This window comes from Triturus cristatus, chromosome 5_1, assembly GCF_964204655.1.
Source record: "Triturus cristatus chromosome 5_1, aTriCri1.1, whole genome shotgun sequence".
NCBI classification, from domain to species: Eukaryota; Metazoa; Chordata; class Amphibia; order Caudata; family Salamandridae; genus Triturus; species Triturus cristatus.
This window is the reverse complement of record NC_140587.1, coordinates 441,762,707-441,776,948: the sequence shown is the minus strand read 5'-3', so window position 1 is coordinate 441,776,948 and position 14,242 is coordinate 441,762,707. Positions and strand designations below refer to the sequence as shown.

Genomic DNA, 14,242 nt, shown 5'->3' with positions numbered 1-14,242 from the left:
TTTGAATTTGGTGCAAAAAAAGATTAAAAAGCAACCACGTTGTTATAGCAAAGTCATAGTTGGCAAAAGTGGGGAACGAGGGAAGGTGTTCCATTAATGCATCGTTCTGTAGAACAATTTTAAGGGTTGATAGATGCTATTCAGTTTCACTCAGTCCCGCCACACAGCCACCAACATCTTGTTAAATATAAAAAAACATTTATCAAAACATCAATTAAGCAACATTACTACAAAAAAAGCTTTCAACTCACCACTTTTAATATGTTATCTGTTAATTCCTTTTCTTGCTGCATTTGATTTATTCTAAAAGAGGAATGAAGCAAAGTTATGTGAATGGCAAGATAAGAGATTATTTGAATACAATTATGCATTACCAATATGGTAAATATGGTACCAAACACATCCATGGTATCATATAATTCAACAAAACAGGCGGTGCTGCTGTATCCCATGCGCATCACTCAAATCATCAAAAAGCTATACTGATATTGCACGTAGAGTGTCCGGACATAGGCCTCAAGTTGAATTTATAGTTGGTCCTAGTTAAGAAGAAATCCTACATAAAATGTAGTTATCCCCATCAATGAGATGCTCCATGGATTAGCAAAAGAAAAACTGTAACATTTTGAAACAAGCTTGGAGGCGTACTTATGACGCCACTGCAAAAAATACCCATAGGAAGGCAATCAAAGTCTACCACAAATTAGTTCAAAAGACTAAAGTCTCGTTCTATGCCAATTCGATCTTGTCGAGCTCCAACCCCTCTAAAACTATTTTTTCTTTTATGAAAGATAAGTTAAAATCCCCAACAGGAACCAATGATACCATATCCACTAATACACAATGTGAATCACTGGAGAGGTATTTAATTAATAAAGTAGAATGCATCTACAACACAATCGACTCGAGGCGGGGTGCCTCCAAATCTTTGGTGATCTCCACCTCAACAGTCCTCCCTTACTCCCTACAAGATCTGCCAAAGATTTGGATGTCCTGGCAGCTGAAGGTTAAATCAGGCTCTCCTGATGATCCTATAAAACTGGACATCTTTAGGAAATTCTAAGATTGTCTCATGATTGAGGGCAGGGAACTCATCAATAGATCGCTTCTGTCGGCAGAGATCCCCAAGTCATGGAAGCATGCTAAGGTCGTTCCATTGTTGAAAAAGCCCACACTAGACACGTCTCTGCCGGAGAACTTTCGGCTAATCTCTCTGCTCTCATATTCGGCCAAGATTATGAAGTCCCATGTTAACATCTCTCTGACCAAATATCTGGAAGCTAATGAGATTCTAGACAGCTCACAAAATGGGTTCCGGTCCAGACACACTACGGAATCAGCCCTTCTGGTGGTCACAGAGCAGCTGTGGGACATGCTAGAAGAGGGTAACACTTCAGCTCTATTTCTACTTGACCTCAGTGCGGCCTTTGACACGGTCTCCTACATGATTCTACTCCAACTGCTAAGGTAGATCGGTGTCAAAGGCAAGGCCTTGGCCTGGTTTTCCTCTTTTCTATCCGAGCGCTCCTTTCAGGTCCATGCCCCTCCCTATCTGTCCAGTATCTACCACCTTAGTTGTGGTGTTCCTCAAGGTTCTGCCTTGAGTCCCACGTTGTTCAACGTGTATGTCCGCCCACTGGCACTCTTGGCCAAAGCACGGAACATTAATATGGTATATTAAGCTGATGATACCCAGTTGGTGTTCACTTTCTCGAACAATCCTGATCTTGAGGATGTCCTGGCCATCTCGGTCTGAATGGCGGACAACTATCTACAACTTAATTCCACCAAGATGTAGGTGCTCTTGGTAGGCCGTGATACCCATACATGGGACTACCAATGGTGGCCCACGGCTTTGGGTACCCCTCCCCAACCGAAAACTGCAGTCAAGGACTTGGGGGTCCTGATTGATAACGCCCTCTCATTTGAGCCTCACACAAAAAAAAGTGGCCGGGACATGGTTTGGCCTCCTACGTGACCTAAAACCCATTCTGGGGTTTTTTGATGCCCCTACCCGCCAATTGATTGTTCAATCTGTAGTCCAATTGTGCCTAGATTACTGCAATGGGCTTCTGCTTGGCGTGAATAAACCAGTCATTAAAAGTCTCCAGCGGGCACAGAATGCTGCGGTACGCATTCTTTTTGCCCTACCAAAGTACTGCTACACCTCCAATCTTCTTCACCGTTTTCACTGGCTGCCAATCAAACACAGAGTCCAGTTTAGAACTCTCTGCACCACACAGAAGATTCTACATGGCAAGGGTCCCCAAATTCTACAGGGATTGTGCACTTCATATGTTCCATCGCGAGCACTGCGCTCCGTTGACCTGTATCTGGCTTGCACTCCTCGGTGCGCAGGTGTAGAGCAGGAGGACGCTCCTTCAAGGCTCAGGCTCCTGCCTTATGGAACTCCATTCCACTGGCTGCCCGTAGTACACAAGATTACTGGGCATTCAGGAAATTTATTAAAACTTGGCTTTTCTCTTCCATCCAGCCCTATTTTCTCTGGCCTCCTGTCCGCCAGCGTGGGGATGCCCTGTTGCTGGGGCAGCCATGCGTTTTACAAATGTGTTTAACATAACATAACATAACATGCCTCTGAACACAGTAAAACTCAACTGGAAAAAAACAATAAAGATGCAAAAATTATTGAGAAAATTATTATGAAAATAATTATCCATGCAACATGGTCAGCATGTCATGCCGTGACTCTGCTACAAGCTTTACTGCCCAGAAGAATAAATCAGAGACCAGTGTAGTGTGGTGAGAGGCTCTTTTGAGGCGTGAAAAACACTGTTACTGGGTAAGTAACCTGCTATTCACCTACAGCACAGCCTCACCAAACTGGGATAACAAAATGGAGTTGGTGTTAGGTGAGGAATGCATACAGAGTGTATTTAGATAACATCACATCGTAGCACTGCAGATTTCCCAAAACAGGTGTTCGGTAATAGTGCATGGCAGCAGACAGTATGACACAGTTGATGCAGTTTACCCTAATAGTGCATCTATATATTGGTCTCTAGATTACGCTGGTGTTGTCTTCCACTACTGGAAACCCGGAACCTGTCCCTGCATAGTTAAGCCATAAATCTAAGCAAGGTTTTCAAATTAATAATGGCTGCAGACTTGCGATTTCTTTTGGCTAAGTGCGGCTTGCTCCACCCTTCTTGGAACATAAAGGAATGTTTGATAAGGCAATCTGAGCCCAAATGCATTCCCCAACGGGCGCTTATATGGACCGATCACTACTGCGTCACGTACATAAGGCGAGCAACTTAATAATAATAATTCTAAAGTTAAGGACAACCAGGCCAGCACTTTGTTATCCTTACCATCACTGTGCCTCAGATTTCTGAGTTTTGTTTACTGTGTCATGCTATACTGGAGCCTCTAACCATGCACTCCTCTCACATTAAGCCTTGGTTGCTTTACTTCTAAACCCTTGGAGGGTCAAGTTTGCAAAAAGAGTAACCTAGTTACCTGGTTGAAGTACAATAGTATTGGTGGCCCTAGCCAACTGTGGTAAACAAGTGCACTAATTTACAGGTAAACACTTACTGTCCCAGGACTGCAACAAAGGTCTCAAGGACTGGCACAACTGCAGGTAGTGAGGGGTCCACACTTTCGGAAGCAATCCTTCTGAACCTTAGAACTCATTGCAACCAAACTACCCTTGGCCTTAGAGCGAAGAGATTTATTTTCCACAAATACTTAGACAAATGGAGGCAGGTGGACGGTTGCAAAAACATGCATGTAACCATAGTTTACTGCAGCTTGCAGTACTTGATTAAGACTAGTAACATGCAAAACCTTTAAGGAGAGTTTTCCAAGTCAAGTCGAGAAAGCACAAAGTCCTGCACAAGCGAACAGAAGGTTCATTTGGGTGTAGTTTTTTTTCCCGTTTCACATATGCCAGTTTTCAACCTGAATTGTGTTTTGGTGTCCAAAATGAAACGAAACATGTAGTTGAGAAACCCATACTAAGGTAAGCATTGTCCCAATTTTAGACCACAATGTTGGAATGACAGAAGTAGTGAAGGAACTTCATCTTTTCTAGGGTTAACAGAAGGTGCTGCTGTGCCACATTGGTCTATGTTTTTCAAAGCAATGCACCACGTTGGCAATTATATTACTTTGAATGCGTAGCCTATTACCATACAAATATACATGAATGGAAAGACGGGTAGCCCACAATTTCGTCTCCAGGTATGTGCAAAAATAGAAAAATATATATACAAGCGACAATAGAGTCTTGGAGCACTCTAAAGGTTGCATGCCTTCAATCTTCACTAGCTGGGGGCAGTCTTGGTGTAAGTATGCAAACTTTCAAAATCAGATGGAGAGAAAGACCAGCAACCCTGCCACTTACACTTTGACAATGTGGGAGAATCATCTGGTATGTATCTAGAGAAGGGGGTTTGTTCACAAGTAAGATTGTCACCATGAAGTGCATTGGTTTTCACATAGACATATTTAAATTGCAATAGTATAATAGGAAGCAAGTGGCAAAGGTTACAAACAGAAAGTTACAGTAATCCAGCCAAGGTTGCCGAAATTATGGACTAATTTGAATTGGTGTACTCCTAGGTCTGCTTATAGTGTCAGGTATGATTCTAGTTCAGTCGAGGCATAGCTGGCCACCTAGGGAGCTACCACCACCAAATAACCACAACAAGTATCAAATGTGATTTAAATTCAGATAGAGAGGAGGATCTAATAACATTATCTAGGTAAAAAAAATCCTTGCACTAGTCTTAGATGACGTGTACCATGATGAACGGTAGCCCTAAATATCAAGCTATTCATTGTTTTCATCCTGTAGCAATAGTTTCACAGGCACATCAGAACAAAGAACTTTTGAAAAGTATCTTGACGTAGGCTTGCTCACTTACACACTTAACTGAGGGGGGCCAGGCTTCACTGGTTTCAACGGGAAAGTGCTTTGCACTATAGTCCGAATAGCCCTGCAAAACAGAACGAAGGACAAAATTATATTAAAGAAAGAAAAAAATATATATTCTTAGGCACCTCCCTTTGAAGAAATGTAATGCTATTGACCACTCACCTTATTTATCCATATAGCGGGAAATCTCCAAACATCACAAGTGGTTAAAACAAATGTGCAAAAAACAGAGTACATATCCAATCCAGATAACTATCTTCTTACATCAAAATACCTCCACATCGTTAAACATATACTTAAAAAAACCAACTAAAAACAGAGTTATAGTTATAGTTCAAATGCACAAAACCACTGAAATGAGCATGTTATGGTAGGCAACACACACAATGTATGCCATTACTGGGAGGCAGTGGCCTGAAGCAATATGGCACGGGTCATGTGAGTTAGGAGCTCTTGGTGTACACGGCCCATAGAGGCAGTTATCCTGCACGAGGGAGATCTTGTGTGACCCGTCACCTGGACCAGAGGTGCCCCAAGGCAATGAGACCCCCATAGACAGCTGCAGACCAATGGCGAGGCAGGCGACCGAGCCGGTGAGCAGCCAAGGTAGCACAGCAAAATGGCAGCAGATCCGCCTGGGGGATTGGGGCTGTGGAGAAGGGTGGGCCGACGTGAAGGGGGCGTGAAGGCCAAACAAACTCAGCCTGGAGTAGTGGGTGCGGGGGCAAAGGGACGCTTCCCGTCGTGGAGGCACACCAGCAGCTGAATTCAGCACGTGGATGGCCCGGTGGGAGCAGCGGCGGCCACAAGGAGGCGAGTGAGCCAGGCCTACCTGGACAGGGTGGTGAGTGGGGGAATGTGGGGAGAGGGGTGCTCATTTCCTGTTGCAGTGGCTGGCTGCTCCACCCAGGGTGGCTGTGCACCTGCGGCTGGGGCGCTGGTCGGGGAGTTGATAGCGGCCCCGGGCAAGGGGGCTCTGTAGGGGTTGTGCCCTGGGGGGTAGTCATAGCAAAGCAGGGCTGGTCCGGATAGCCCCACCGAGCGACCCACTGGAAGAGACCGCAGATGTGAGTCTGCAGAGGCGCACCAGGCCCAACAGTGACTGGCACAGAGCAGCATCGCCTTGGAGGGGAGAAGGGCTAGGGGTACAAACACGATTATGGGCCACATCAAGGGAGCAAAAAAAGAGAAGGAAGACCACCTCGAACAGCTCGGCTTTGTGGACCGCCTAGCGGAGTCCGATCAGAGCTTCGAGTCATATACGGTGGTCATCCTGGCAGCCATGAAGGACACCCAAACTGCCCTGGAACAGAACATAGGAATAGTGGCCCTGGAAGTGGGATTGCTAAGGGCGGACCACCAGAGGTTGACAGAGTGGGGGGCGACGGAACACACCCTCATAAAGTTGACACCAGTGGTAAAGAAGGGGCAAGCCTGGCTGGTGTCCCTAGAAAAAGAAAACGCAGCCATGGCAGCGAAGTTATTTTTGTGTCAAAATTTTTTATTGAAAAACTTGTAATAAATACATATATAAAGATATATAATTGCAAATAACATTTTAAGCATATAGAATATCATTATCACATAAAACGTAGAAAATTAGAAATTTACATAAGGTATCTTATATGATATAAAGAGTAAGTTTATAAGTACACTTATTTTAATATGCAAGTATCATTGAGATATTTATAAAGATATAGAAAAAAGGGTAAAGTGGGTTGAGAATTGAAAGATATAAGGGAAATTGATAGGGAGTGAAATGTAAATGGAAAGGAAAAAAAATTATAATAATAATAAAGCATAAGTAAGAGGAATACATAAGTGAATATTAACGCAAGTACAAGTATACAAGGAAGTAAAATTTAAATAGATACAAGTTTATAAAGAAATAAGTTTATGCAAGCGTAATTGTAGAAATAGATTAAGATATAGATATAGAGATAGATATAGATAGACTCCTTGTCTCAGCATAAAGAGGTAGAAATTAAAGAGAATATATGAAAGGAGAAAAAGGGCGTTTAGGGGTCTTTAAGAAAGGGATTCCATACTTGTTGAAAGATTTCCTCTTGATCTTGAAGTCGGTATATAATACGTTCATGAGACGCTGTTTGAACCATTGTTACAAGCCATTCTTCATTTGAGGGAGGGTTAGATGACTGCCAATGTCTTAAGATACATATTTTAGCAGTGGAGAGTGCAGTGTGTAAAAGGCGACGTTGTGGACGTGTAATGGAAGGAAGAGTTTGAAAATCATGTAATAAAGTAATAAAAGGGGTGAGTGGAAGACGAAGGGAAAGAATAGTTTTCTGTAGTGTGGTCCCTATAAAAGTCCAATAATTCATTATGGAGGGGCAATCATGAAGTAAGTGGGGAAGATCACAATTAAGTCCCGAGCATCTCCAGCATTTAGAGTGCGACAATAGTCCGGCTTTTTGTAATTTCAAAGGGGTCCAATACCAGTCATGCAAGATTTTAAAAAGACATAATTTCAAGCGAGCTTCTCGGGTGCCTTTATCAAGATCTTCCAAGTTATCCAACCATACGTTATCTTCAATAGAAATGTGCAGGCGTTCCTGCCATTTAATTTGAAGAGTTTTAGCAAGCGGTTGTGAAAATAAGTGACGAGTTAAAGTATTATATAAGCCTGACATCACTCCTTTCTGTCGTCCCCAAACAGAAAGATAATCCAATAATGGTGAGGGGTGTAATATCCAGGGGGGAGAACCTAAACATCTCCTTAGACAGTGTTGTAATTGTGAGTATTGTGATATTTGATGCAATGGAAGATCAAATTCTTTATGAAGCAGATCAAATGATTTTAGCTCCCCATTTGATAAGACTTGATCAAGTGTATTGATGCCACATAACATCCAAATAGACCATTGAAGTGCTTTACTATTTATTCGAATACTTTCATTGTTCCAAAGTGGAGCTTTATAATGTAATCGGTAAGACGTTTGTGTTAATCGATGTGCTCGATGCCATGCTTGATAAGTAGCTTGCATCACCGGATGTGGAGGGGAAGAACGTGGATATCTAATACCATAAAGAAAGTTGAGGCCATCGTTTCGATGCAGAAGAGATTGTTCAATTTGAACCCACTGTGGAGGGTCGGTGTAGTTTGGGAGTAAAACTAGTTGTGAAAGGTGTAGGGCTAAGGAGTAATGTTCCAAAGATGGTAACCCCAAACCAAAATAAGGACGTCGAGCCATTAGTTTGGTGGCAGCTAAGCGAGGACGGATAGAACCCCAAACAAAAGACCTAATACAATTGTCTATTCGACGCAATGTAGATAAGAGAATAACTATCTGGAGCATTCCTAATATGTAAGTGAAGAGAGGCAAGGTGACCATCCTAACAGCCTGCACCCTTCCCCACATGGAAAAGCCTAAAAGAGACCATTTAGCAAAATCAATTTCCATTTGCGTTATAAGAGGATTGAGATTACCTGAAATCATATTGGATAGGCCTCTATTAACTAGAACTCCAAGATATTTCAATTGTGATGATTTCCAACAGAAAGGATGGCCATCTATTGAAGCTTTTGTGGTACCAGGAGAAAGTGGAAGAGCCTCGCTTTTATCCCAGTTTACTTTGTAACCAGAATGAGCTGCAAAATTGTCAATAATTTCAAGTAAAGCTGGTAAGGAACATGGAAGATCTTTAAGCGTAAGAAGGATATCGTCAGCATACAAATATAATTTAGAATCACCGTGTGGCATAGGTATACCTTGTATTTGTGGCGAGTGTCGAATTAAAGAGGCAAGAGGTTCTATTGCTAATTGAAATAAAAAGGGGAGAAAGGGGGCAACCTTGACGGGTGCCTCTACGAATTGGAAAAGGGTCTGAGAGAAAACCACCACAGTTAACCTGAGCTATTGGGTTATCATATAGAAGACGAACTTTGGAAATAAATGAATCACCCAGGCCAAAGCGTTTCATGGTTGTGAACAGGTATCGGCTGTCAATTCGATCGAATGCTTTTTCTGCATCTAATGATAGAGCAACAGCATCTTCTGTCAACTCGTTTGCAGTCTATAAGGTGTGGGCCAAGGTTCGAAGGTGATTTCTAGATGAACGACCTGGAACAAAACCCACTTGTGATCTGTGTATAAGAGAAGGGATAACTTTGCGGAGGCGTGATTCTAAAATACTTGCAAAGATCTTAATATCAGTATTTATTAATGATATAGGTCGATAACTACTACAGAGTAATCGATCTTTACCAGATTTAGGAATAACTGCAATTAATGCTTTATTAGAAATAGGACCAAGTGAATTTACTTGGACAGCTTCCTGAAAAGCAGAAAACAAGGTGTCAACTGTTTCTGATCCAGTCCATTTATAAAATTCTGCAGGAAAACCGTCTTCCCCAGGAGATTTATGGTAAGGTAATTTGGTAATGGCTGCAGCTATTTCTTCTTTGGTAATTTTTCCATCAAGGAAGGCTCTACCTTCATCTGTAAGGGAAGGAAGATTGATGTCAGCAAGGTAGACGGCTAATTGATCTTCGGTTTTTGACGTATCGGGAGAATAAAGATGTTTATAGAAAGATGCAAAGGTGTCGACAATTTCTTGCGGTTTTGTAAGGGTCTCACCCGTTTCACTACATATTGCAGGAATGGCCATAGCTGCTTCACGTTGTTTCAGTTGGGCTGCGAGCAATCGACCTGCTTTCTACCCTTGTTCATAGTGTCTACCCTTAAGGCGTTGTAGGGCATATTCCGCTTTGGAAGTTTATAAGTTATTAAGTTCCATTTTAGCAAGTTCTAATTTACGACGGTTGGGTATTGTAGGGTGGGGCGAATATTGTCGCGTTAGGGAAATAATTTGAGTCTCCAACTCAATACGACGAAGTGACACCGACTTATTGGCTTCTGCTGCATCTCTCATTAATTGACCACAAATGGTTGCTTTAGCAGCTGCCCAAACAGTTCTATTAGAAGAAACTGAAAACTTGTTAATCTTCAAATAATCAGAGAGGTGAGAGCGCAGTAGGGTTTTACCTTTAGGTGGGCGATACCTTTGGATATTTAGACGCCATGGTTTGCGGCCTGGAGAGATTAAACCTACTTCTAAGGAAAGAAGAACAGGCGCATAATCGGAGATTGCAGTTTCTAAGATTTGGGAATCAGTGGTGTTACTAGTCATCGTATGTGAGATAAGAAAATATTCTATTCTGGATTGGGTGCCATGGGCAGAAGAGAGGAAGGTAAACTCCTGGTCCAATGGATGGCAAAGGTGCCAGTGATCTATTAGTGCATGATCTGAGGTTATGTCGCTTAATAAAGCTCTATCCCCTACATTACATTTGACTAAAGGGCCCGTTTGATCTAATACAGGGTCACAGGCTAAATTCCAGTCACCACCAATTATATATTTGGATGCGCCTATTTCAATCAACAGACGATTTAAGCTAAGAAAAAAGGAACGTTTGGCTCCTGTTGGGGCGTACACAGAGCCTACACAAAGGATCTTGTGAAGTATTTTTAGCTTTGCAAAAATGTATCTGCCCTCTGGATCAATCCAGGTTTTAATAACAGTAAAAGGTAAGGATTTATGAAGTAGAATGGCCACTCCACATTTCCTTGGTTGAGCATCATTAGAAAGAGGCTGTGTTGTCAGGCCACAATGTATAAGCTTTTCCTACCCAGTCTCTTCGTAGCTTAGAGGATTCTAAAGCATTCTGATGAGTTTCTTGTAAAAGTGCAATATCCGTCTTTTTAGTTTTTAGGTATGATAATACTTTTTTCCGTTTAATAAAATGTGTGAGGCCATGAACATTCCATGAAACGATACGCAGTGGATGAGAAGTGGAAGGGACACTAAATGCCATTTGAACGTTGAGACGAAAGGATATTAACCTCTGTGAAGGATAAGGGAACGTACAAGGAAAAAGGATGAAAGAGAAAGCGTTGGACAAGGAGGAAGAAGTATCAGATGACTGACAATAGATAGTAGGATAATTGATTAAAAGGAGATTGGTATACTAGAGCTAAGAAAGAATTAATAAAGGAAAAAATAGAAAAAGGGTAATTATACTACGTAAAAGTAATACGATAGTTAAGGGGATAAAACTGTTTCCTGTGGATCTAAACTTTCGGGCTACATGCGCCGGGGGAGCCCCATCTGGCAATAAAGTAGGTGAAAAGGTTATGATAAAGTCATCATATGAATAGTAACGAACAATATATAAAATAATTTAATATATGGGAGATCTTATACAATATAATGATAGTAAAAAAAAAAGACAATCATGTTAAGATAATATAACAACTAAATAGTAAAACAGCTGTATAGTAATATAGTTTAAGCGTTACCATAATTAATTAGATAGATATAAATGAGTAAGATAAATATTAGACTAGCGATATTTACAAAACATTGTATAAATAGAGATAGACATAAAAGAAATTACAAAAAGATAAAAGAGAAAGAAAGGAAGAGAGGAAGAAGGAAAGTAAAGAGATAAACTTATAGAATAATACACTTAATATCTTAAATGGTATGGTAATGGGAATGAGTATTGGATAAAAACATATTTAGGTAATAGGACATTTACAATGAATAATATAATACAGCAAAGGCATTGTAATATGATAAGGTGTTATCTTAATTAGTTACTTTGATGTTTTAACATTTACTTAACATAATAAGTGGCGCAATGAAAAATTGATAGCTAGAGGAAGAAGAAAAGAAATTAAAGTAGGAAGGAGACACGTCTGTACTATACATATCCATGAAATTCCGGTGAGTAATATTACATTTTGACTTGCATATATATATATATTAAATCTTAATCCATATTAGAGATAAAATTCATAACATTGAAATTATAACAGTGCAAAATTACAAAATAATTGTAATCCTGTTATGTGGAAATGAAAGGAGATAAAGAAGGTAAAGGAGGGAAGAGAAGGTATAATGAAAGGAATAGAAAAAAAAGTGTAATATAAATAATGATAGAGAGGAAAGGGGAAAAAACAGTGTGATAAGTGTACAAGTTAGATATATGAAAATTACATAGTATGATATTTATATTCAATATTAAATATAATAAAGTTTAAATAATGTGATAATGGAGTTGAGTGAATAAGAGAATAAAAGAAAATAAATGTAAAGACGAGAGAACATCGATATTAAACATCGTATATTAATTCATAACATTCATACTATATGGTAAGGAAGAAAAGGTGAAAAGGAAGAGACGTAGGGATAAAAGAACTGTAATCCTTAATTGTGTAGGATTTATATGTCAGTAGGATTTTTCAGAGTAAAGAGAGGGAGAGGAGAAAAAAATGTATGTCTTTAAAATTAAATATTGATACTTACCAATTTTTAAAAAATATTCCTAAAATTCATAACATACATTTTATTATAACACTATGAAATAGTTGGATTTTTATTATATTTATATATTAGTAAAAAGTAAAGAAAAGAAGGGAAGGAGAAAAGATTTAGGAGAAGAAATATAATATAAGATAGCATAATATAGTATATAGTCTAATACTATATATTATAGAATATAATGAATGTAACCCTATAAACAATGTATAACATAATGAATAAATATCGAAATGTTCATCAGAGTGAAGTTTCAATATATAACAAAGCGAGTGGCTGTTACGTCAGATCGCAGTGTCAGCAAATAGTGAAGTAAATTACTTCTTTACTGCTTTACAGTGGTATCAAAATAAATGATGGACTATAGTTCAGGTAACATCTTCAGACGATGGAAGAGATTTTAAGGGGGAACGTGACTTATCTCTGTCTCTTTCCTGTGTAATAGTAGTTACTGCTTGTAGGGCTTGAGCTTGATCTCCAAAAGAGCGAATATGTCGATCAGAATCTGTTCCTCTGCTTTGCGATCTATTTGGAAAGTGATAGGATTCATCAGGAGTTTTTTTGGGTTGCAGGGAAGGAAGTGTAGATGGAAGTTCAGGTATAGGTGTGTTACATTCCATACTTTGAGGAGGGAGAGTGTCAAGAAAAATACGAAGATCCTTTGGGTTAAAGAAGTCTTTGGAGATGCCATCTTTTGTGATTCGTAGACGCGCTGGTTCAAAGAGGCCATATTTGATGTCCAACTGACGTAAGCAGGGTCTAAAAGAAAGAAAGGCTTTACGGCGATCATTTGTTTCTTTTGAAAAATCTGCTGCCATTTGAATTTGCTAACCTTCAAATTGGTATGGACCATGCATTCGAGCTGCATTAATTAGTTGACGTGCCTGTTCATGTCTTAGAAAGCAAACAATAAGTGTACGTGGATGCAGATTTTTCCCACTCTTAAAAGGACCAATACAATGTGCTCTTTGCAACTCTAACGGTGGATCAAAAGTGAGTCCTGTCATTTTTGGGAGGGTTGCTATAAGAAAGGACTTGGCATCAGATCCTTCCAATCCCTCTGGAAATCCAAAGAAGTGCACATTGTCACGACGACTTCTATCTTCCAAATCCATCATCTTACTTCTGAGGAAGAGAAGCGGTTTTCAACTGTGGCTATACGGTCAGTAAGTCCATCTAGATGTCCCTGGAATTCGATTTTGTTTCAATAGTAAGGGTAGATATGGATGACTTCATTCCTTCTAAACGGCGTCCGACCGCAGTGATTTCTTGAAGTATTTTTTCCATGTTGGGGTCTGGCGCGGTAGACATCAGGGAACTAGAGGATTTTTGGGCTGGTAGGTTAGAATCCCAAGTATCTGAAGTGGAACTACCTTGATTCAGGATTTCAGAGTATGAAGGTTGCTTTGTGGATTTACCAGAGGTTTTACCGGAAGGCATTACTGTATAGTTCTGTTTAAAAGTTGTAGTGCAAGTATTTTCAGCACAGAATAGAAACGTGCAGAAGCTAAAGGCAGTCTGACTCCAATCAACACTGGTACGCCATGTCAATAATATATCAGCAATGAAGTCTCTTCAGACAGGTTTAGGAATGTAGAAATCACAAAGTATAATCAAAGATGATGTAAACTCAGTCGGCTATCCTCCGTTCTTAACAGTGTCAAAGTATTGTGGTTAATAGTAAAGTCTTATCACAAAGAGTACATAGAGTAGAAGACAAATATAGCCAAAGCAATGGATCCTTGTCTGATAAAGCCGGTAACAGTAATTACAAAGTTTCTGCGGATGTTTCTAAGATTAAGGAGTCACTCACCACATTTTCAGAGGCACGAGGTCTGTCAAAGGGTGTGAACAGACGCAGAATGCCGCTTACCGTGGTGTTGTTGGTCACGTTGGTTAAAAGGCACGAGTCCAAACAGTTGCCTCATTTCAAAATGTGAATTATGACAATGGAAAATGCTTTGTCTTCTTTGCCAGCTCAAATGTAGGAGA

At 40.2% G+C, this 14,242-nt stretch overlaps 1 protein-coding gene across 1 annotated transcript in view; it reads right to left on the bottom strand.

The window, feature by feature from the left end:
• The window catches only part of INTS8 (integrator complex subunit 8), a 724,118-nt gene that overhangs the window by 649,746 nt on the left and 60,130 nt on the right, over positions 1 to 14,242 (bottom strand). Inside the window, exons 5-6 of the mRNA XM_085605229.1 lie at positions 4,896 to 4,967; positions 252 to 303 (exon numbers count right to left, since the gene is read on the bottom strand). Of these exons, the coding sequence (XP_085461355.1) occupies positions 252 to 303; positions 4,896 to 4,967 (124 nt within the window). The remainder of the gene's footprint in view (positions 1 to 251; positions 304 to 4,895; positions 4,968 to 14,242) is intronic.